This window comes from Pundamilia nyererei, unplaced genomic scaffold, assembly GCF_000239375.1.
Source record: "Pundamilia nyererei isolate P.nyererei 1_Seehausen unplaced genomic scaffold, PunNye1.0 scaffold00003, whole genome shotgun sequence".
NCBI lineage: Eukaryota > Metazoa > Chordata > Actinopteri > Cichliformes > Cichlidae > Pundamilia > Pundamilia nyererei.
This window is the reverse complement of record NW_005187404.1, coordinates 7,331,842-7,357,074: the sequence shown is the minus strand read 5'-3', so window position 1 is coordinate 7,357,074 and position 25,233 is coordinate 7,331,842. Positions and strand designations below refer to the sequence as shown.

Genomic DNA, 25,233 nt, shown 5'->3' with positions numbered 1-25,233 from the left:
TGCGGTCTGTTAAGCATGAGATTCTCCCACCAGTGTTTCACACAGCAAAACTTTCTCATATAAGCATGAAATCTGCTCCTCTACCATCATACTTTGTGGTTCTCTTCACAGGAGGAGTGCAGCCGGCCCCAGGAGGAGGACATCATGGACATCCCCTTGGATGATCCTGAGGCCAACAGGGCTGCTGCCAAAATTCAGGCTGGCTTTCGTGACCGCATGAATCGTAAGAAGCTGAAACCAGAGGGCAAAATAGAAGAGGAAAAGGTAAGTAAAATTGAAGATAGCAGCCAGGGGGCCTCAGGTCAGTGGTGTTCAACTTTGGGATAAGACATGTAAGGCGGTTAAAGAGGGCTAATCCTATCAGGTACAACAACTACACTTAGTGAAATAGGTAAGTTATAAGCAAACTGCCACTTACATTCATCCTGTTGTATTTTACACAGAGCACTTTTGAGTTTTCCCAGTTTGCATTTGAGGTTTTATGAAGTAATGAGGTTTATGGACAAAAACACAATCTTTTTTTCTCATAAATTCAAGACTTTAAACCTCATATAAATATTCAAGACTATCTAAGGAGGCTGAAAGTTTGTAACATAAAAATAGCCATGATGTGCCATCTTAGGAAACAGTCTCTTGGGTCTTGCAGCTAAAGCAATTCAATATTCTATATAAGATAAGAAAACAACTTTTGGCATGCTCTTCAATAATTATTAGCGTAGTTTGATGTTTCAAGGTGGTTCCATTTACTCCATAATGCAGGAACACAGGCCATTTTTTCCCATTTACACTCCAGGAAAATATTTCCTCTAAATGGTATACATAATTAAATACACCTTTTAGAGCCTTTTTGAGGCTAAGTGAGATTAATGAAAGACGTAGCTGACTAATTTAACCACAGGTGATTTAATCTTTCAGGGGTTTTTTCTGGTATATCTGCTTCCAGATATACTTTAAAACTGCTAGTGATAAAACATTTTCATCAGAGCTTTTTCACAGATGTTTGTAAAGGCAGATTGAGTGGCTGCTGTTTTATTTTCTACACCTGTGGAAATAGTGTTGGCTTTTGAAGTGACAAAGAGCCCCATTGCACTTACTTAATAACAAGAATAACCACAATTTGTTTGCTGTCAACAAAAGCTAAACAAATGTGCAGCTATATGGTTAACTTCACAAAATATGGTGCTGCAATCTGTTAAGCATGAGATTCTTCCTCCAGTGTTTGATGAAGAAACTCGTTCCCATATGAGCATGAAATCTGCTCCTCTAGCATCATAAATTCATACTTGGTGGCTCTACACAGGAGGAGGGCATCCAGCCCCAGAAAGAGGAGGACATTGTGGACATAATGAACATCCCCCTGGATGACCCTGAGGCCAACAGGGCTGCTGCTAAAATTCAGGCTGGCTTTCGTGGCCACATGGATCGTAAGAAGCTGAAACCGGAGGGCAAAATAGAAGAGGAAAAGGTGAGCAACACAGGAAATGTGTTTAACAGCAGCCAAGGGGACTCAAGTCAGTGTTGTTGAACTTTAGGATAAGAGATATAAGACAGTTAAAGAGGGCTAATCCCATCAGGTGCAACTATACTTAGGGATCTAAGGTAAGTCATGGAGAATATGGCTATTTAAGCATAAACCAGTTTTATTCTTTTTGGAAAAAACTTTCTGAGATTAAAGTAATAGATTTGAACTGAAAGGTTTGGGGTGATGTTTAAGGGTTACATTTTAGGTGATTTATTGTCCCTTTCTTAAATTAAAAAAATATATATCGCCACACGGCTGCCAATCAATATACAAATCAGCACGGCATTTTTCAGAAGATATTAACAATTCTCAATTTCAGCACTCGACGTGATGTCTTTCTTCCAACTAATTATAGGGTTTAAATCATTTGCAAATCAAAGCAGATTGTTTCTGTTCAGCAGCTACTTTCAGTTCACTGTTGCAGACTTTTCTTTGCGTCTGTTTGTTTTTCAGACTAACACTTCAAAAGAAACAGCAACAGAGGTGACCGTTTCCAAGTGAGTCTCATGTGATGTGCAGTCAGGAGGCGCGAGTGGAAAGGGAGAGGAGGAACGAGAGGGAAAGGACAGAGAAGAGTGATGATGATGAAATACAGCATCGTTTTTTTTGCTGCTGAAGGGCTTCTGGAGTCATTTGGTTTAAGGTTTTTTGTTGGGTTTTTTTGTAGGCACAGTTGTGGTTTTATGTCGCTGTGGAAAACTAGAAAAGTCACGTGACTGCAGTTATCCTCGCAATAAAACTGATATTTTTTTGACATGCACTATAACAGTCTCATGGAAGCTGAACGTTTTTAAAACCAGAAATAATCAGTATTTTAAAAATGAATGCTGTAGTGTAAGAAGGTTTGCAATTAATTAATGTTGCTAATGCAGTATTAAGCTTACATTTAGTTCATTCTCTTTATTTAATAGCCACACATCCTATAGAAATTTGGCATTTTCAGGGGATGTTATCAAGAAAAGGGAAAATACATTGTGGAACAAAAGCCTAGAATACCAGAAACTCATCAGCTTAGTAATGGAATCACTGTTAGATTTGCAGTGCCAAGGTTGAGGAGAAAGGGAAGAACTCATCAAAAAAAGACCACCAGCTGCAGGAAGATAAGCATAATTTCCAGATGAGTTTTACAGAGGCATCATTACATGTTCTCTTTTGAAAAGCATCGTTTTGCTCTGTCATTTCATGAGCATTTTAATTACATAAGTTCTATTTTTACTTTTTAGAGAAAAATCATTTGAGTCCCGAATTGAAGACAAATCAAGTCGTTCAGATGAAATCTCGCACCCTAATGTCTCAAAAAAGACTGAAAACACAGACAATGAAGAGTCAGTCTACAGGTTCCGAACAGCAGCTGCACAGTCAGAGGAACCGAGTGGCACAGACAACCAAAGCGATCCAGCAGTAACTGTATTTGATCAAGTTGACAGGACGGCTAATGAAACTGTTCCAGACCAAAATATACCTCACTTTGAGTTAGAGCCCACTGACTTGTCATCATTCAGAGGGCTGTCAAATGTGGATGTGTGTGCTCTGGAGTTAATAGTATCAGAAGATGAGGAAGTTAACAAACAAGGACCAGCAGTTGCACACGAGGAGCTTGTCAATTCAGGAGAAGAGGAAAATACTGAAGTTGTAGAGCCAGTGGAAGTCATTCAGTATTCTGGCCTAGCTGATGTGGATGTGTGCGCTGCAGAGCTTGAAGGAACAGAGGGAACAATGAAAGGAGCAACTGCTGAGAATGTTACACGTGTTAGTGAAGAAAATCTGAAACACCAGCCGGAGGACATTCTTGTAAAATCGTCAGTGGCTCAAGCTGAAATCACTGAGAACAACCGAGAACAAGCAGAGGATCAGCCAGACAAAGGAAGCGAGGAAAGAACAGAGACTGAAGCTTATTCTGGGGAGACTCATGAAAGTGTAGCTCATAGCAGGGGTAGCTTAGATGGTAATGTTATTCCAAAGGAGGATTCTTTGGTTGAAATTAGCTTTGAAGATGTTCCAGAAGCTCAGCAGATTAGTAAGGCTGCGGAGAAACAGCCAGAGGAACAGAGTTCAACAAATGCCTTACAGATGGATGTATTAGAAATGCGAGAGAAGGAAGAGTCAGAGGACACTACTGCAATTCCAACTGGCCACTGTGTTGCTGTTACACAAGGCAGCCATAAACATGAAGCTGAAAAGGAAGTTAACAGGGCCAAATGGACAGATGACCTCAATTTAAGTGATGATGATGATGAAAAGGAAAAAGGTGAGGACACCAGCTCATTAAATCAGCATAGTACAGAGGCAGAAAAAGAGAACCAAGAGTATGAAACCAATCCTGCAATTGAAAATAATGAGCAGCTAAGTGAGGCCATATTTCTCAAGAGTGAAGATTCAGAAAAAGAGACAGGCTCAGATGACCCTGATTTCAAAGGCGGCCACATGACAGATGTGGTTGGAGGAGATATCGAAGAAACTCACAAGAAGGTTTACAGCAAGACAAGGGATCAGGAAATTAATGATGGTGGGGCGGAAAATAATTCATCACAAGCAACCCAGTCAAATACATCAATGGCTAGAATGGGGGCAGAGAGAGAAGTCTTTGAGGAGAGAGCGCAACATCCACCGGAGAACGAGGAGAGTCGGATAACACTTGTATGGTCGCAGCCAGAGGACACAGTGGAGGAAAAAGAGGTCACATCAAAGGAAGGAGAGGAACTTGGAGAGGGGATGACTGACTCTGAAATACAAGAGAAAAGTGCCATGATGCATGAGGAGGAGAACATCACGCTCCCTCACAGTGCAGATTGGGCTGCTGATGTCCACCAAGGAGAAGAAAGGCTACCTGAGGACACCACAGTGCAAGAGAGTACTGACAAGGTAATCTTGATTCTTTTTAACACTGGGTGTTCACTCCTCCCTTTATCGTTAAAATGTGAAAGCTACTTTGCATCTTAAAGGTATTAATTAATAATTGTACACAGTAAAGACATGACCCTATTAAAAAATTAGCAATAAACTGAGTTTAACACGTGCCCTGGCAGCTAACTTCATGGCCTCCACTTTCTGTTAGCCAGCTGAGGATGAATGTTTGACACAGAGATGGCTTTAGCTAGGCTACAGTTTGTTCTGTTTCCATTCCTGTCTCAGGTAGCCTATATAAATAACCTCTGTGAGGACAAGCCTGATCAACAGAGGCCTTCATTTTCTTCTCCCTCGGTGGATCTGGGGGTGGGTGATTGAAAATACCTTCGAAATAGTTCCTTTTCTGGATGACTTATGGTAGTTTGCACTTATACTTTGAATGTCATTATCTCAGCTGAAATCTACAGGAATTTCACATTCAAAGTTAAGCGCAATCAGTCTTTTTTTCACATTTGGGCACGCGGAAGAGGCCATCGGAGGCCTTCACTCCTGCCGCACTCCTCCTGGGAGCCTCCACTGCCTCCACAGATTGAAGCTTGATTCTCTAATCTGTCATCATAAAAGACCAACTAAACAATTTGTCTTGTGAATTAAGCCTGTAATTTTTTTTATTGCTGTCACAGTTAGCACCGTCTGATTTGTCTGGACCAACAGGACTCCAAACACACGCGCGCGCACACACACACGCACACAAAGTAGGAGTGTAGGAAGGGGTACTGACTATGTTACTATGGTAACCCCTCACCATCCTGCTCTCTTCATGTCGTCATGGAATTAATAGGAGATGGTGATGCTGATAGTTGCTAGGCACCCTCTGTATCAGTAATCTACCTTTAATAACAGTTTTAACTGAGTGATTAAACATCAGTTTCTGTATTTTCCTACCTAGCGATGGATTTGACTTTAGCTGAAACACAGCAAAACTGTGGAGTGTATAAATGTAAATCCAGCTGCTCAAGCAGTAACCTAGCAGCTCTCCCCTGTAATGTTGGACTGTTATGCTTTTAACTGTCTATTTACAACTGCCCACAACGAAATTCCTATACATTAATCATCTCAATACTGTGTTAGATGCACTCATGAAAGCAGGATCGACTTCTTAATTCATTCCAGTGAGTATAAATATAAATACCCAGTTTGAGAAAGTTAGCTGATCGATAAAGCAGGTCAGCCCAGTGAAATTAGGCGTTTGCATAACTTAGCATATTGTCTGAATGTGAATGGCAAGCAAACCAGCAGGAGTGAGTTAATGTCAGAGATATAACTCAGATAAATGGATGTTTTCTGTTTCTCCCTCTCTCTCCGTCTTGTCTCTGAGGCTGGCAGAGGAGTGTGGGCGGCCATACCAGCTGGGATCAGAGGGATGGAGAGGGCTGTTAGCTCACTCTGCCTCTAATAAATTTATAACACCTCCTAGTGTAAAATAGCCCAAGATGCTTACACAGTTTTATTTTCACACTATTTGTAGAATTTTCAAAGTCAGCATTTATTGTTTTATGGCCATCTGGTTTACATAGTAATTCCAAGTTTGTCACTTGTTTTTATTTGGGGAGTTTGTTATTGTAACACTGCAACTTGTGTGAATTTTAATGGTGCTTGGTGCATGTGGTAGTCTTTCCTAGTTTGCATCCAGGATGAATTAAGTTGTGGGAAAAACTGTCAAGCTATAAATTGCTGAGAGAGAAATAGAGCACAGTCCAGCCTGTTTCGTTTACTTCAGTCATCAGGTTGTTCTTAGTGAATGTTAAGCTCTGTTACATGTTTGTAACTGTAAAATGAACACAGTAGGTCAGAAACCCTAATGAGACTGAAAAGATGAACACATGCTGTTATGTTTGTAGGAGGTCTCTCTTTCTCTCCCTCCCTTCCTCTTCCTCTCTCAATCGTTCCCTTGCTGCCGCTCTCCCTCTCTCTCCCTCTCACTGTATGTCTCTCACTCTGTGCGTGAGCGGGTGTTACTGAACATACAGTGATTGTTAGTAAGAGCCAGTGAGACATCTGTATTATACCGGAGACTCGTTTAAAGAGAGCTTTTGCTTGGTCCACATAGAAATTCGGGCACAGAAGTCATAGCAGGTCATCTCACCTGAAGACTGAAATCATCTCTGAGAGTAAGAAATGGACTGTCATAACGTAAGTACGAGCTTCAGATGAACTTTTTCAAAAATATTTTTCGATCTATTTTTAGGCACTGATCAGTTTTCCAGGTGGATGCATGTACAGTTATAGTTTGTTAGTTGCCAAATGTGGTTGTCCTCGGATGCACACCGCTGTGTGTGTTTTTCTTTTTGCCTTGAGTGCAGTATATGGTAACCACTGTGGTTTCATGGTCCTCAAATAATGATTTTTTTTTTCCACATAAAGGCTTGTTATAAAACTATTTCGAGCTATTTTCATCACATTAAAAGAGAATTTTCACCAGAATATTTCAAATCAGTCTGAGTCAGAATAAATCAAAGAGCCCTCGAGGAACTCAATAACAGTAAGACTGAGAAGGTGTGTTGCCAGAAAAATCCAGTGCAGCAGCAACCCTGCACCTCTGCTGCTGTGAAAGATCTGGATTCGGGCTGCTCAGTGAGCAGTCAGACAGAGAGGCTAATGAATGCTGGCTGAACAGGTGGGTGGTCACACTCCTACACTGGAGGGGTTTCACTGGAGACATGATGCACTGCTTCACTGAGGTAGTGGGATGACAGTGGGATCATTCTGTGGGCTGCCTTTGTGTGAAATGTCAGTCTGTTACCATAAGCGAAGCACGGGGTGTAGCTGATATGCGTTTGCCACACGATTTGAATTGGTGTTTACATAACTCGTCGACAGCTTTGGCACTCTTCCACTGACAGTTTGTGACAAGCCAGAATTTCCACCCACCCTATGTTTCCTTTGGGACAGTGGATTCTGTACTTTTAGTGTCTGAACGAGAGGCTGCTGTGGCTGCGACGCTTTCGCTGGGTCATCCTTTTTTCTTTTCTTTTTACGCTGAATGCGGCAGAATTACAAGTTTATCTTTTCTTTGAAAGGTGACTTCTAACTTCACTTAAGCTTTGCTTGATGAAACTACAGTTATCCACAAACATTAAACTACCACGCAGTCTTTTTCATCAATTTTGTGCATTGCTTTATGTTTTGTGATATGAGAGATAATGGCTTTTCCAGGCTAAACGATGAAATCAGCAGTATTATATGCTGTATGTGACAAGAGGGGAAAGAGTGAGGAAAAAGCGCGCCATTGACCTCCTAAGAGCCCCAGTGAAGTTGTGTAACAAGAATGAACAAGTTGCTTGCTGTCAAAAAAGACAGTGCAACCTATATGGTTTACTTTACAAAATATGGTCCTGCAATCTGTTATGAACATGAGATTATCCCACCAGTGTTTCATGAAGAAAAGCATGAACTCTGTTCACTCATACTTTGTGGTCCTCTACACAGGAGGAGTGCAGCCGGCCCCAGGAGGAGGAGGACATAATGGACATCCCCCTGGATGATCCCGAAGCCAACAGGGCTGCTGCTAAGATTCAGGCTGGCTTTCGTGGCCACATGACTCGCAAGAAGCTGAAGCCAGAGGACAAAACAGAAGGGGAGGAGGTGAGCATCACTGGGGATGTGTTCAACAGGTCAGTGGTGTAGAATCTAGGGATAAGACTTTAAAGGTAGCCAGCCCCAAAAGGAGTGAAATAAGGTAAGAGAACAGGTAAATTTATGAGGAAAAAAATTACAGTACTCAGAAAAACAAGACTTTTTCTTTATCACTTTGCAGATTCGTGTCAAACTTGTCACACCACACACTGCTGTAAATGACCTGATTACGTTATAGCCTAATTTGTAATCGAAATAACGAAATTTTACATTTTTGCTGTGAATTGCACAGCTTGCTCAATGGCAAAATGGCATGATGAAGGGATGATGCCGGATCTAATCCAGTTTTTTTTAATCGATTTTTTTTTCTTTAATTCAAAACTTTGTCCTCCTCTTTTTTTAGAAGGTATAATCTTGGAAATATTCAATATTATCCAAGGGGAATAAGACCTTGTAACATAACAGTGACACTAAAATGCCATTTTAGTAAACTGTCTCTTGAGTCTTGCAGTTAAAGCAATTTAATATTCTCCAAATGATAAGCAAGCAAATTTTAGGCTTACTGTTAAATAATTTAGCACAGTTTGATGTTTTAGGGATGTTCCAAATGCTGCATAATGCAGGAACACGAGCCATTTTTTTCCCCATTTACACAGCAGGAAAAGAATCCATTTAAATTGTATACATAATTAAATACAACTATTAAAACCCCCTTGAGGCTCAAACCAAGTGTGATTAATGAAATACATGTCTGACTCATTTAGCAACAGATGATTGACTCTTTGAATTATTTTTTTCTGCTACATGAATCTCTTTCCAGATTTACCGTGAAAGCGCCAGTGATAAAAGACTTTAATCCGAGTTCAGTTTAGTTTCAAAAATGTCAATGTCAAGCTGCATTGTCACAACAGATGCTTTTTTTTTTTTTCTTTTTTTGTAAGCAACTGTGGAGAAGTGTGAAGACTTGTTCTGTTTCAGCTCGAGCACACGCTGCATTTAGATGGATTTTCTGCCTTCTGCAAACCAAGATCAAAGATAAAAACAGTAAAAGTTAATCTCCTGAATCTGCACATCTGCGTTCCTTCAAATCATAGTTTGTCTTTTTAAATCTGGACCACTGGAAACTTTTTGAAGATATAAAACTTTTGAATCCTAGCTCTCAAAATGCCACTTTTTTCCCCCTGTGAGACAAAAGAGCTTTTTCTTTGGGGATGAGGTTGACACAAGGCGCCTACGTCAGTGATTCTTCCTAACCCAGTTGCTGGCTGCCTTGTATCCTTATGTAGGAGAAGTATTTATAGCTTCAGGTGCATTAGGTACACTATATGCTTTAAAGGGCCAAGCAGAATTAATGGGCCTGTCGTACTGGAACCAAGCGTCACAAGCACCTCCCACAGGGGCAGACCCCCTTTTTTACAGCTGAAGTGCTCGTCAGTTTTATCGGCCATGATAAGGAATCAAGTTCTAAGCGTTGCATTATCTCTTTAAAATTAAACATATATTTTAATCATATTTGTTATATATATATTCATCGTAAGAGTCATATTTCTTGGAAATGAACCGCCCTTAAATAGAAACTCAGTTTAAAGTTTCCTTCAAGTCCTATACGGTGCATAACTGCCATGCCTGTTTCTGTTTTTAGAGACAGGAAGATCGGGGGCAGTAGAGAGAGACGACACATCTGTGCCAGAGCAGTGACACCCCTGTCCCGACCTGGATGAAGAGAAAGAGGCAAAGCAAGGTAGTGAGAGACAGCCGGCATACGCTGGCTAGGCTGGCTTTCAGGCAGACCTTTTTACCCCAGGAGTCTTTTTTCAACACAAATTAGCAGTAGAAAATGAACAGTTTTGAGGGTGTGTTATGTGAATCTTTTTTTCCCCCTTCTCTTTTTTTTTTGTGAACTTTAACACTCCTTCTCTGCTTCTTCAGCAGCCTCATCAGTACGGATGTCTTTGACCCAGAATTTGCAACTCACTGCATGTACTTGTGAAACTTCTGGTAGTGTGCTAGTTTTTAGACGATGATCTGTGAAAGTGAAAATGAATGTCCTCTAAATGCTAAACAGAGCTTTTTTTTTCCTTTCTTTCTTTTTTTTTATGGATGGATCACTTCATATGCTCTGTGTGTAAACCTCGTACGCATCACGTTGGGTGATTAGTGGCTTAAAAAGACTTCTTATTTTGCATTGTTTCCTGATGTGCTTGTATCTTGACAGTTATTGACCTATTTGACTTGCTTACAAGACTGATTAAAACATCAAAAGAAAAGTAGCTATGTATGTTCTATTTGTTTATCCTTTTGGTCACATGGTTAGTGAAATCGTTCTTTCCACATTTCCAAGCATTTTCTATAAATCTGATCTTCCAGAACAGTACGCATGCAGTAATTTACACTCCTCTTTATTTGTTTCTCCAGATGCATTTGGTACAGCTTTAAATAATAACACACTGGTTCAGTATGCTCTGTTGTTGTGTTGGTGGGATTTACTTGTTTGACTTCTGTTAAATCGGGTGTGTAGAAATCCTTTGTCCCTGTATGCAGAGGCTTCATGCTTTAAAAAAAAAAAAAAAAAAAAACACAAAAAAACTGAATAGTACCTTGCTGAACTTCGGTGTAGAGACGTGGCATTACACTAATAAATCCACCTTAAATATTCAGTGAGATGTCTGCTTTAAAGTGTCTGTCACCTCAGTCTTTGTCCGTGAATTAAATCCTTGATATTTTTGGTGTTTTTTGTAAACATTACAGGAGCCAAAGCAGCTCATTTTTCTGTGGAACATAAGCAAGGCTGGCAATTAAAAGCAGTTTCAGTGAAGCTGAAATAGTGTACTAACAACAACTCTAATGAATGATTAACACAAAACTCTTTTGTACTAAAAATGTTTTTTTTAGATGTTCAGATCATGTAAATCCACCAGCAGTTGCCTTGTCATAAACACTCTCTGTGTATATCTGTTTTACATTACATGCCAAAATCACAAAAGAATAACACAATTTTGCTTCATCTGCCGAGGCAGTCTTGTTCACTTTATGAGAAACAGGATAGAGCATCTTCAGTCTCCCGGTGCACCCACTCAGAACACCCACACACATCTGAGCCACACAGCGAACTGCACAAACTCAAACGGCACACACGCATTCTCAAACAGGAAAAACACGAGCCGTACTTCATCACGCAGATCCCGTTAAAGTCACTTATTGTCGCTCGCACGTCGCCAGCTGCAGAGGTGGAACAGCCAGCGCCTTTGCTTGCGGCGGTTTTTCGCAAAGGCAGAGTGCAAACACTTCCTTCTCAAGCTGACTTTCCTCCTCTCAGCCGCAAATCTCATGAACATCCTCTACGGGTTTTATATGGACCTGTTCTTTCTTTTCTCCTACTCAGTCCCAGAGGTGCCATGGCCACGTTCTCCTGTCTCTTTAATGACTGTGGGTGAACAATCAATATCCTGCACACCTCCAAACATAGCACAACACCCACTTCGTGCTGTACATTGAATTCTGAAGGTGATGGAAAAGACAGTTTTACAAAAAAAAAAAAAAGAGAGAGACATGAGCTGGAAAATCATGTGAGGATATTAATACATCATCATGTGAGAGCCAGATTTAAACACACTAAAGAATAATATTTTCTTCGCAGCTTGCACTTAACTAAAGCTGACCCGGACCATTTTAAGAGTAAATCACGAGAAAGATTTGCTTGGTTAGTTCATTTTCTTCCTCAGTCTGTCAGTGTGCAAAGATTTCTGGTCTCCTGGGTGATAATTAGAGAAGAATAAGCCAGGACAAACAGCAGGGGGCGTAATTATCCTCTTTCCAGTGGTTATGACTGCCCTCGCCATCTTAGGAGAGACCATGTTTTCTGAGTAGGATACACAAGTGGGCAGTGTGCAGAAAATATGAGCTTTATTTCTACATCTGCACAAATATCAGCTGATAGGAGATGTTGTTAAATGCAAGAATCCCATATTTCAAAAGATATGAGTATCATTTGCATCATGTATGCACTGTGTTGCATCTGCATGTGTGGGGATGACATCAGTCTTAATGGGGTCTAAAAGTGACAATAGCTTCTGTTATGACACATTCAGCCAAACTAACTGAAACACACAGGCTCGATCTGTTTCTAGTCCCCTCTTCGCTCAGCTGACTGGAAATTGTCCCCCTTGATTTAGAGCCTGTAAGAAGATGAGAGGAAATGGGAGGTGTTTCTTTTAGAGAGGGCAGAGGTGGAGGGGAGAGGTTCGACTTTGATGGCTCACTACACAGGAGTACCAGCCCTGTGAGAGTGGTAGTCAACAGCAGCTGTTCCCACAGTCCTGGAAGGTTTTGTTGTTTTTTTTTTCTTCTTCCTATCAACGCAGGCTTCCTCCTCTGCATAAAACATCCCTTTGTTGTCAAACAAAATGCTCCAAAAAAACTCCTGACAAAAGACTTTTAGAAGGTGGGAGAGATGATTTATAATGCAACTGACTCATCAGTGCACACAAACAAATAAAGAAAAAAAAAACAGAAAACAGACTGATCAAACATACGGGGATTTCACACATGGCAGCGTGTCTGCTGTAATAAAAAGTGACTGCCAAACTTACAAGATATTAGAGCTCCATGCAAACCGGCAGTCAGAGGAAGGATCTAAAGCAACAGAACTATTGGATTTTGACTTTTGTTGCATTTTCACATGTACTTTTTACCTCACATGTAAGATTCCCATTTTGATTTTCACATGCATTTGGATTTATGAAAAGTTTAGCATCACTTCCAATAATTTAGTTATCTTCTCTCTAAGCTTTGCCTCCGGCTCCTGACTTCTTCTCATATGTCACTTTGCTACTCTGGTGCAGTTTCGACTCCACCTAGAGGACAAAGCAGGTACAAAACCCTCTCTATACTTGCTCTTCGTTTGCTGCTATTACTATGAATGTCTTGTACATAGCATCGTGCACCTGACACAGTAGTGCGTAAAAACCAGAAGCAAAATACCTAAAAGGCTCCGTGTGATTGGTTTGGTGGCCAAGCAGCAAATTGTGTGTTTACTGTGAGGCTCCAGTCCAGAAAGGAGTTTGAACAATGCCACAAAAATAGGCCAAAGAGGGGGGGAAATGAGTTGTTTTTCAAACTCAGACATTTCCGAGATTTAAGTAGATTCCAGAAGCTCTAAGGAACCTACTTAAAGCTCAGAAATGCTTCTGGCTGAATTAAGTAGTCCTTTCCAGCGTGAATGTCTTTCCAAAGTAGCTGAACTCGACATTGAATTGCTTTTTGTGTAGTTAAAAGAATATAAAAACTTTTAGAAAATAGCAGACGATCTACTAAAAGCAGAGAGTTTCTGTTAACTACTTTTTGAAAGGGAAGAGGGGAGCTCGTCTAAACTATGTGTCATGAACACACACACGCAAACACACATATACACACAGTTGGCTGTTGTTGGCAGTGAGTGGGGTGCTGTGTGGAGAGTGGGGCTCAGTGTGACCAGGCAGAGGCCAGTGTTGCAGGCAGGCAGGCGGTGGATAGAGTGTTGAGCGGCAGAGACGTGCCCAGGGTGGATAAACCATGCTCACTAAGTGGGAGAAAGACTCTGCCCAGGACACAAGATGAAGGTGGAGAGGAAACCCTCCTCTAGAGACGGCAGTTTCGCTGACATTCCTCCTCTGCTGAAGCTCCTTGGCCTCCTCGTCTTTGTCCTTTCAGGTAAGTCCAAGTCTTTGTTTGACTATTAACAGAAAAAAGAGGGTAATGATCTGCAGGCTGCTTTGCTGAAGGAATGTAAATAGTAAATTGAATGCAAATAACAGCCTGAGTGTGCCAATTCACAATAATTATCATTCAGTTCACATCTTTATTTCAGATTTATATTATTTGATAGCCTTTAAAACCCAGATCCAAGTCTTTCACCCCGACTCTTTTTGAAGCAAAGTTAATCCCAGTTAATTTAGACGCTGATGCTTTTATTTTTGTCCTTGCACTTTGTGAGGTTGGCAGCACAATGGATTTGTTCTAGGGTGGTGCTCGTTATTGGGCTCCCATTTAAAGCTCAAAGGAGCATGGAGAGGCCATTGAAGGCGTGCGAGGAGGGGATGTCTAGGTTAAGTGTGATGATAAAGAGTTTTGTGGAGAGCTGTTGAACTGGGCAGGGCCTTCTCCTGAGTGTGTGGGTAGTTTCAGATGAGGAAATGATGACCAAGTGTCAAAAGTTTACAGTACGGTGAGTTTGGTTTTAAAAGGTTTGGATTGATTTCTCAGCTGTACCAGTTTACCCAAAGCAGGCGAGTTTGGTGGAATCACTGAATCCTGTGTCCATCTCCAACTTCACCACTGACAAAGAATTTCTCTCTCTAACCCTCCCTCACTCTTTTCAAGGGAGGAAACTAGTCTCAACAATCATGCCCTTTGTCTTATTGCCTTGGCAACCCCTGTCAGGCAGACCAAATGGTTACCACGGCAATGAGGCGATGCCTTGCTAGCTGCCTTTCTGCAAGAATGGTCGCTCTCTCTCTCTCCCTCTTTTCCCCTCTCTCTTCTCTGTCGCTCTCATAGGTTGATCTCTCCATCACTGAGCCAGAACAGTAGGATGCCCCTCATGGGCCCGAAGCCACTGTTCAGACCTGCATGTGTCCAGCTACAGCTGATTTACAGGAACTCCACTGTGGACATAATGGCTTTGCTGTGTTTGGTTTCCAAGACAGGGTTTCTTAAAAAAGCTGAAATGTGGCTCACGCTATATTTCCTTATTCCAATGTCCCTGTGGGGGTGGAGGATAGCTGGGGTGCACAAATCAAAATTAGTGTATTACTTGTTCACTCCAGGAGATTATGAGGAATTCTTGAGAAGGAGGGTGGGGTTCACAGAAACAGGGTAGTAATCAAGACATGAACACTGAAGTAAAACCAGCATGTGTGTATTCAGTAAAACTAAAATGTGCCAACCTTTTGATCGTTAAGAGAGAGAAGAAAAAAGTGAAAGTTAAAAAAAAACATGTCAGAAATGTTATTAAAGGATTTATTGCCCACATTTAAGTCATCGGTCATGTAAAAGCGATTCTTTTTCACATAAAAGAGCAAAAAAGGTTTCGACACTCGAGAGAAAAGCACTTGCTATCTCTATTTCAAGGCGGCCTCTGCACATTTAGGTCAAATGCATTTAAATACTTACAATCTCCTCTTGTATTCTAGCGGCGTAACACGACTGCAGTGATCACAAAAGTTCCCAGTACAAATAGATGCTCTTAGACACTTTAAACTACTTCACTTTAAGAACTGCAGGTTTTACAATATTTGGCAGATTTGCATTTGCAGGTAAAATTTTAACTCAAATGCATATGTATAAAATATCAGGGTGATCCAGTAGGAGAGCAGCTTTGGAGTATACCGCATAGGCGCAAATGCCAACAGCTGTGAGTTCTTGGTTTGATTTCTGGCAAAGTGGACATTGCTACATGGCACTCCCTGTAATTTAATAGGTTTTACAGCTTTAGGTACTGATAAAGAGCTTTTCCAAGGTAAATACGTAACATAGTGTGCAAAAACATTTTTACACAGGATTTTTTACAATACGAAAAAAAGGAAGAAGCAGAAATCTTTTATATGACTTAACAAAATCTTTCTGTTTTATGACTTACTTCAAGCCTCAAATGTGACAGATATCTTTCTTTTACTACAAAAGCATTTTCTACATAATGTGGAAAAAGAGCTGTGCTGGTTAAACTGCACTTGTTTTTATTATATTAAAATATTTTATGGATTAAATGTGTAGTTAAATCTTCTTTACACTGACAGAATGAGGAGTTTTGCTGGTCCAGCCGACTTGAGAATAAAGTGATGGTGTATGTGGCCCACAGTGGAGAATAAGTTTCACATCCCTGCTCTAGAGAGGAAGAGGAAGCATTCATCTGTAGCTACATTTGTGATGAATGGTCTAAATTTTCTTTCTTGTTCTTCTTTTGTCGGAAATAATTCCTTGCATCATAATTTATATAAAAGCTGTGGCTTCAGCCTACACCTTTTTGGTTTGTCATTTTTTTCATCATTTATTTCTAGCAATATAAATGAACTGAACAGGGATAAAGATAAAAATTCAAAATGAATCAAAGGAAAACATTTGAGTAAAATACCTGTGTTGCACTGTAACTGTGTATTGCATGTGACTATTTGCGTTTGCCCAGTAGTATCATTTAGTGCATTTTTTTTTTCATTTGTTAGCTTGTTTTGCATAATTTCCACATGTATTTCCAATCACTGGCAGAGCATCATTGCCTCACACTGTCTTTACACACCTCTATATTTGCTCATCAGTTTAAGACCTCACCATTGTGTCTTCCCCCCCCCCCCCCTTTTTTTTTTTTATAGCAGGTGAGGTGTCAGGAGTGAATGTCACAAGCCAAACCCAGGTGGTGAGAGGAACGGTGGGCAAAGAGCCCTTTTGTCAGTCAGCTACTCGAGCAGCAGCACAGACAAGCCTGTTGTTAAGTGGCAGCTAAAGAAGGACAAAGTGAAACCGATCACTGTCGTGCAGTCCATAGGGACGGACATCATTGGAAACCTGAGGCCCGAGTATCGCAACCGCATCCTGGTGTTTGAGAATGGCTCGCTGCTGCTTCACAACCTGCAGCTGTCGGATGAAGGGGTGTACGAAGTGGAAATCTCCATCACAGATGACACCTTCACTGGAGAGCGCTACATTCAGCTCACAGTGGACGGTAAGCAGAGTTACTCTCGTTTCTATAGCCAAGTTTACTCGTGTTTTAAAACATCTGAGCAACAAGAGCAGAGCACTGGAAGATGAGTTAGGACCTATAAAATTTAATACAGGTTGAAAATGAAATTTCCTGTCCAGAGAACGTCATTTCAATCTCATTCACCTCTGTATCTTCTGCCCTGTCCTTCTTCTCAGTTCCTATATCCAAGCCTTACATCCAGATGATGGCGTCTTCTGTCCTGGAGTACAGCGAGCACTTCAACCTCCACTGTTCCCATGATAATGGCACAAAGCCCGTCTACAGTTGGCTGAAGGGAGGCAAAGTGCTGACGAATGACTCGCGTCTGCTGCTTTCGCATGACCAAAAGGTGCTGACCATCTCACGGGTTCTGATGTCAGACGATGACATTTACGCCTGCACAGTGGAGAACCCCATCAGCAACACGAAGAGCAGTCCTGTCAGGCTCACTGTCTACAGTAGGTGGCAAGTTACGCTGGTAGGAACTCAAAAGACACGTGTTTACATAAAAGAGAGGGGGGTGGGGGGTATGGGTGATAACATTTAATAATAGTTGAACAGAGTTGGAAGAAGCATTAAGAAGTATTATCTATGCAGCAGTATGGCAGTGTAAAGATTTTGCATTAAGACACAAGTATATATCGGTACATGCAGTAATGTGCAAAAGTACCATTTCTCTATATTTTGCTAATAGAAGGAGAAATCAACGATTTCTTAAAATATGTCCAAACACAAAAGTGCAGAATATAAGGCAAAAACAGTACATTTCTAATTCTACTGCAACCATCTGCACCACCGTCATACAGGCTGTTGTTGATCATTTGCAGTGCTGTCCTAGTCACAAGCGGATATATTTATTTTATTTATATCACACACTACTGCACTACACATAGGTTTAAATTTCTCTGTTCCCTAGAGCGTCCTTCATCTTTCTTAAATCTTCTCTACAGTAAACTGAGAGAGAGAGACAGTATTTTGATTCTCCTGTATGTTGTGTACATGTCAAAAATTATTAATAAAAATCTTTGAATCTTGAATGTTTTAATCTTGAAAAAGCTTGGCAGTCAAAATTTGGTATCTTGTCATTTCTTTAATTAGTCTTCAGGAATAGTTCCCCAGGCTTCTTCGTGGACATTCAAAGCTCTTGAATGTTGGCGACCTTCTGTTGAGTTCCCTGTCAAGATGATCCCACAATAACAATAATAACCTCAATAAGATTACTCTAGAAACTCACAGTTGTACCTCTCTGCTGACTCCTTCTGTAGATACTGAGCCAAAGATGTGAAATTTGGCTTCATGACAGCCACCCTTTCCCTGCGACTCATTTCTGATGAGACTTCAGTGAACAGTAGATGGATCAGCTGAAGGGTTAGCTGCATCTGTTAGGTCCTGTGTCAGGTCTTTTCTGGATGTTTTTTAATTTCTTAAAGATGTGACTTTCAGATACTGTTCATGTGCTGTAGATTGTTTGTTTGTTCAGCTCATAGCTCTAGGAATTACCTTATTGGTGCAAAAATATTATTTAATGGCAGTCGGACTGCGTAATCTTTGGTATTTTCATAAATTTGGCAAAAAATATGGGAACAAATGATGTGTTTTTGTGAGCAGCTAGTAACCTAAAGTTAGTACCTAAATACCTAAAGATGCACTTTAAAATTGGTTCCTTGCTATGTCGTCTGTTATGTGTATATACAGCTGTGGTTGATTGATCGATCGATTGATTCAGAGATCAGTGTTAAGTGGCTTAAAAGAAGAAGAAGAAGAAAATAACATTCAGGCCAGGTCAGAGAATTGGACTAACAGTGAAAAAGCCTGTAAATGTAGCCTGTAAAACAAATAGCCTGTAAACTGCATTTATGTTGTAGCTGGTTAAACTGGAATCAGTGTAAATTCTACTTACTGCAGGGCAGCGTAATCTTTAAAAATCCTTTAAATTAATTTGAATGATAGCTTTATATGTTAAGGTAACTATGCACAGTAAATTTCTTCTCATTATTCACAAACCCTCCATCTGTAGGAGCTAGCAGGAGCAATTATCATCTCATGCTGACCCATACACAAACATGCTGGCCTCTCAAACAATGTTGTTTACAACAAGTGCAAATCCAGGCTGTGATTGTAACAGAGTTGGCTCAGAGTGCCTGTTACTGGGCGCCAGTGAAGAGCCACATGTCAGGCTGAGAGGGAGCAAGAGAGGGAGAGGCAGTCTGATCCAATGAATGGACGGTTATTTATGAGGAGGGAGAAGGAAAAAACACAGGCAGGTGGGAGGACGCTGTGCTTCAGTGGACCTCAGTAATCCTGACTTCATTATTGCTGTGCTGTGATGTTCTGCACGAGGAGACAGTTTTAGGCTTTCAAACTACTCTGTTTCCTCTGCTTGCATAGTTTCATAGTACCGAGTTTGAAAGGGCTACTTCAGTGCAACTATTCATGCCAGCACACTCAATCTACACTTTTTGCCATATTCATATTCTTTTTTGTGGTTATATTCGTAAACAATTGTTTTCTTTTTGTGGCTTTTTTAGTTGTGACTTCTCTTTGGACGCTGTCGCTTTTTGAGAGCGTGAGAGCGGTGCCACAGCCCAGCATCACAGTGGAGCAGTTGCTGTTGGCAGTTTGAGACGAAGTGGGGCATGGAAATATTGCATACGCCTCCTGTATGAATAAGGGAGTTGTTTTTGTTAAGCAACCTGAGTTGGTTAATCAACTCACTCATTTCAATAAATCATGAGCTCATGATTGCTATACCATCCACCTGGATTACATCGTCAGAAGTTCCACCCTTTCTATCTAATGAAGCACTGGCACAGGAGCTTAAGTGCTTCAGATTCAAAACTGTGAGTTTAGGGTGTAGGGACTCCAAACTTAAACGCCTTTAGAATAATTTCAAGATAGTTAGACTTCACTAATGTTTCTTATTTTCAGTTTTTTCGTGTCTGCTTTTCTTCCTTTTCTTAATTGCTAAATTTAAAGGTGACCTCTTTAAATATAAATTTGGGGGAGGGATGCACAGAATAGAGCTTTGATTACAGAACTTGAAGACAAAAGATGCTAGATGTATTTTTTCTACAAGAAACCCACAGTGATAATTTTATGGAAATAGAGTGGAGTGGAGTTTCTGCTGGGCACAGCAATGTATTTTTAACTATGGAACAAATTTCTGCGAAGGGGTCGGTATTTTATTTTTGGCCCACTTTGGACATACAGCTTTTTGGCAAGTACAGAACATATTAATGGTAGAATTTTACAAGTAAAAGCAGAAATTCAAGGTGTTATCATCATGATCTCTGGAGATCAAAGAAAAATGGGTTTCAATCTCTAATTACACGGTGGGAGGAAGGGAGAGCTCAAATCAAAGATATCTGTCAGCGATACACTTATAGATCTACTGATAACATTAGGAGGGTAATTCAGAAACAGCAACAGGAAGAACAGTGTTTCCAATCAGTCAGTCAGAATAGTCAGCAGGATTTATTGTATCATAAAAAGATGGAATTAAGTTATTTTCTTCAGGAGAGCACTAAAGGGGCTCTAATTCGAGCTCGCTTTACCAAGCTTAAGGACATGGATGCACCAACAACACTCTTTTTCACTTGGAGAGGTCAGCAAGTCACAATTAATCCAGCAGATTCAGTAGGGACTACCGTTGCTGTTTTGTGGAGAACAGTGACTCTTTTATGCGTCGAATATAAAAAGAATTTCAAAGGTGTTATCTAACAGACTTTTAAGTTCCGGAAGATAAGTCATATTGTGTCCCAGCCAGATCTATGTTAGAAAATGTATTTATTATGAGAGATATATTTAATGTCTGCAAGACATATGACCTAAATGTGGGGATTGAGAAAGCTAGAGTAAATGGTTTTACTTTATTGGTGGGTAAATGGTGTACAGTTGACATTCCAACCCTGCCAGGAAATTTATGCTTGGGAAGGAATGTAATAGGAATGGTGGGGCAGGGATAACTCGGTAGGTAGAGTGGTCCCCCCCCATGATTGGAAGGTCGGTGGTTCGAATCCACTAAATGGCTACCTGAGGTACCCCTGAGCAAGGCACCGTCCCTGTACACTGCTCCCCGGGCGCTGGATTGGTGGCTGCCCACTGCTTCACTGAGTGAATGGGTTTAACGCAGAGATCAATAAAGTTTACATCTTTATTCTTATTAAAGCATTTATAGGTAATGAACATTTTCAGAAACAGAACTGGAACGGGGTGCAGGAGAAAGGTTGTCTAAATGGAAATGACTGCTACTCCGGCTGTCCGACACAGAAAGAGCTCTGGTTGCCAACAATCTGGTTGCCTCATCCTTGTGGCACAGGCTTCGTGATGGCCCCACCTGCTGGGCTCACTGAAGATGTCCAGCATCTTATTGTGAATTTCTTCTGTTCTAGGCGGCACTGGCTAAAGGCACCTCTTTACTCTTTCTGTGTCAAAGGAAGGACAAGGACCCCCTCTGACACAAGATTGGCCAAGACTGCTGCATTCAGATTGCAAACTGCTCAGAAGCTGCTTTATGGATGCATTGGAAAGGATGTGCAACGTTACCAACATCAAGTCCGTTAGAATCTTAAAAAGGATTCTGGAAGAAGTCAGGCAGTCCCTTACCTGTGCCGCTGAGAGTGTTTGCTGAAAACCGTGCTCTAGCTGACCAGTGGAATTATGAGTACATATTTCCAAGACTTTCAGTCACCCCAGCTTTTGATAGTTGGTGTGAGGAGTGTGAACCGCTTCTTTCTTTGAGAACACCTGCATCAGGTGTTCTCACTCCATGTGGGAAGAAGTATCTGTATCAAAGTTGTGTAAAGGTGCTGAATATGTGCTCTCTGGCTGGTGTTAGAGAGTCGAGGAAAATGCAGGTTTTTGCTTCAGACCTTACCCCTAAAGGCAGATGGAGGGTCCTGTATAAGCCACCTGTAGAAAAACACGTTGGTGACCTTCGGTGGAGGATGGATCGATAGCTACAAACAGGCTGAGAGCTGCATGACGAGTGAAAGTGGAGCATGCCTTATAGTGTTACTTGTAATTTACAGATGTTTACAGATTTGTGACGTGTTAGAAATGTTTTATGTTCACTGGGGGAAGATCAGGAACTAATGTAGCATTTTTAGATTATATTACTACTCTTTGTATAGTTTTACAAGTGCACAAGGATTTAAGTGTGTGCATGTGTGTTTTAAGCTCTTTCCTTCTTTCCTCTTATTTTCTTTCTGGCTTTCTTCTCTGCCTCTGTATCACCTTGGTTTAGGACGGAGCTCGCTATACATCATCCTGTCCACTGGGGGCATATTCCTCCTGATCACCCTGGTGACAGTGTGTGCCTGCTGGAAACCTTCCAAGTGAGACCTTTTCTTTTTGTTCCCCCCCTCCCAGTCTTTTTTCTTTACCCTGCTGCTCTGTTTCTTCCTCTCCTTCTTTCTTTCCCCCTCTTTCTCTCATTGGCTTTGATAGTGCACTTGAACATGTGGCTAGAATCTCAAGTAGCTCCACAGTCTCTAGACATTTGGTGGGAAAATAGTACAAAACTGTGATCTGCAGTATATATAAAGGCGTCTTTTAAATCAGTTGATTGTTTTCTTGTTTTGTTTTGTTGATTTATTTTGCTTTAGGAAGAAGCACAGACCTGTCCCCCAAAGAGCTCCCGTGTATGTGGAGCAAAGTGAAAATGGCCATGATGGTGAGCAGCAGTTATAGTTCGCAGTCTATTAATTGTGTACAGCACTTTCTTGATGTTTGCATCACACTGTAGGCTAATATTTAAATTGTAACAGTCAGGATTGACATTGCATATTACGAAGTTAAAGCTAAAAAAAAACTGGGACTGCATGATAATACTCATACATCTTTTACAGTTGATGTTGTACCCAAACCATCTACACTTGGTCGAAGGAGTCCTATGCCTCTTTACGTTCTCAATGAAGATGTAAGTCCTTCTTTCATCTGGGGAAAAACCTTTCCAGCAGCTCTGCTACTAAACTGTCAGTTGGTTAATAATAATTACAACCTCGTACAGTCACGACTATGAACATAGTCCAGCTGATGTTCTGCTACAAACTATGTCTTGATTACATGAGAATCACCGATGAAAGCCCACAGCTGTCACACATGTGTCATCATCTTATTTCAGGAGAGCCTGGAGCGACTGGAAGAATGCTCTGGCAATGCTATGAGCCAATCAGAAACGAGTCTCCCCGCTACCTACGCTTCAGTCCCGCCTCCTTCCTCCCACAGAACTGATCGACCAATCTGGTCCACCCCACGCAGATACCCTCGCAGCTCCTCTCCACTCGCACAACCACTTCCACAACCCCTTCCAGGTTCCTCCCTACGCCCTGTCCGCTCCCCTGCTCACTCCCCGGGCTCATCTCCACGCAGTTTCAGTCCTGTGAGAAAGGTCCGTCCTCCTGTAGGCATCCCAACCGGCCACCTGCCTGTGGAGGTGGAATGTGCAGACACCAGCGATCAGACTCACACCCCACCACAGCACTGACAGCTACTCATGTTATGTGGTGTACATGTATAGTTTGTTGGTTGTGTTCGGCCATGAGAATAATGGATCTGATGCACTAGGGTAATAGATGAGTTCACTTTCAGCTAATTTTCTGTCTTCCATTATTTATCATCTATTTCTCTGTGGCTATGCACAGTGTTTCTCTGGTCCTTTCAAAATATATCCTCTCACAGGAAAAGTTATATCCTGTCCACCAGCATGTAGTATATAATGTATATGATGCTGAGACATTAAAGAGTTTCTGGGTGTGATATATATTTTGCTCCTTATTGAGTTATTATTGGGAAGTTTAAGATGTGACTGTACAGTTTTTGTTTGTTGTTATTTTTCTTTAGTCAGTTAAAAGCACACCCTGTGTCCTTATGCCACATTAGGTCACTGTGTAACTAAGGTAATAAAAATTATTTAAATAATTTGTAGTTTGTCATCAAGCGATCCTTTTATTTCTATCAAAATCATAACTGCTACAGATGTTCACTCTTCTTTTATGTCTTGCCTGATATCTACATAAACACTTTATTGTTATGCTGGCTACACACGGCACAGAAGAAATAAAGACACACCTTCCTCTTTGTCTTTGTAAGGTAGCTGAACTCGATGTACCGTTCTGAATATTAAGTGCAATACTTGTCTGCTCCATTAGGTGTCACTCAAACATTTCCTTGAATACTTGAGTTTTATGCACTCTGGCAGGAAACAATTTAAATAGTACAGATTTACATCTAACTGTATTTTATATGATCTGTTTTTCATGATAGTTTGCTTTTTTTAAATCTTTGTGGGTTTTTTGTTTGTTTGTTTGTTTGTTTGACAAACTCATGAAGACTGTTTTGCCCCTTTGTTTTGCCTAATATTGGCAAGTGCAGGTGGTACAGTGACAGCGACCTTTGTTTAACCCATAACTATATCTGCTTCAGGTATGAATAATATGAGCTAACTGACTTTAAAATGAGCTATTTCAAAAAGGAACTTTTAATTTATGTAACATAAATCATATTTTCCTTGAACCATTTGTATCATATTTACCCTTTGACTCTCACTTTGAATAGGTGAAGGCTGCATTACAGACAGGCATGCAACATACATGTACAGAATAGCCACGGGAAGCTTCACCAACGCTGTGAGTTCAACAGATGTGATGATGCTTTTAGTTAGATGCACTTTGCAAGATTTACTTATAAAGGTAAAAAGGTCTGAAAGGAGAAAATGAATTTTTGATCCTGGTGATGAGACTCGCACACACAGAATAAGCGGATGTGAGCTTGTGAAAGTGTCTACAAACACATGCAAACAAAGTATCCCGGTTTATCACTATTATCAAGATAATGTGTTCCCTTCAGAGGTCCAGCTGGACATCTTTTGTCATGAAAATCTGCATGATTTTACTGATTGCTTTTGAACTGTACCTTCCCTCACTGAAGGTGTGAGTATTACGGTTGCATAAGCGAATCAGGGGCCGCCTGTTTTGATCTGGGCTTCGTGGTCTTTGTTCTGTTTGAAACACCATTTATCACTTAGCAGGCAGGCTCATGAATACACATGCATCATGGGATTACGCAGCGAGAAGAATACATGTGCATAATCACATGTGTGTTACAGTAAGTGGAAAATGAAATATCCTTTGGTAGTGAGAACAGGCCGTTTTTATTCAGCTGTGTACTTTGATATCACATATTGATTATCAGTAGCACAGTCTGTCCCATCATCTTCCACCTGTTCTCCAGTGGTTACAGAAGAGCTTAGAAGTCAGAGCAGTAATTAACCTCTGGGGAACAGCGACCTGTCTGTGTGCAGAAAGCATGTGTGTGTTTGTATCTGCAGTAACTGAATAGAGAGGATGTGTGAAGTTTTCCCAGTTTATTGAACGACCACCTCCTGCTGCCTGACGGAGCCTCTTTTTTTTTTAGCACCTTTCTTCACACCAAGCAGTCAGTGTGAAATTCCCTGTGGAGGAAGGTGACATTTTACTATTGGAAAGTTCTTATCCAGCTTTTTTTCTGAATAGGCAAA

At 40.9% G+C, this 25,233-nt stretch overlaps 2 protein-coding genes across 6 annotated transcripts in view; both read left to right on the top strand.

Moving 5' to 3' along the window:
• Window positions 1-10,662, top strand: part of nrgnb (neurogranin (protein kinase C substrate, RC3) b) — a 14,105-nt gene extending 3,443 nt beyond the window's left edge. For 2 of the 5 annotated variants that reach the window (XM_005720833.2, XM_005720834.2), the window contains exons 4-7: window positions 112-264; window positions 1,301-1,465; window positions 7,859-8,014; window positions 9,648-10,662. In XM_005720833.2, coding sequence (XP_005720890.1) covers window positions 112-264; window positions 1,301-1,465; window positions 7,859-8,014; window positions 9,648-9,671 — 498 coding nt within the window. In that variant the 3' untranslated portion in view covers window positions 9,672-10,662. Of the gene's footprint in view, window positions 1-111; window positions 265-1,300; window positions 1,466-1,975; window positions 2,301-7,858; window positions 8,015-9,647 lie in introns of those variants that run through there. The other 3 variants (XM_005720836.1, XM_005720837.1, XM_005720835.2) reach the window with 3 other exon arrangements.
• A 2,774-nt stretch (window positions 10,663-13,436) lies between these two features.
• hepacama (hepatic and glial cell adhesion molecule a) lies at window positions 13,437-23,614 on the top strand. The gene is given in 8 exon segments (XM_013910634.1): window positions 13,437-13,693; window positions 16,348-16,410; window positions 16,413-16,697; window positions 16,892-17,173; window positions 21,961-22,051; window positions 22,322-22,389; window positions 22,565-22,635; window positions 22,840-23,614. Coding segments are annotated over 8 exon segments (1,320 nt in total). The 5' UTR covers window positions 13,437-13,596; the 3' UTR covers window positions 23,203-23,614.
• The last annotated feature ends 1,619 nt before the right edge of the window (window positions 23,615-25,233 follow it).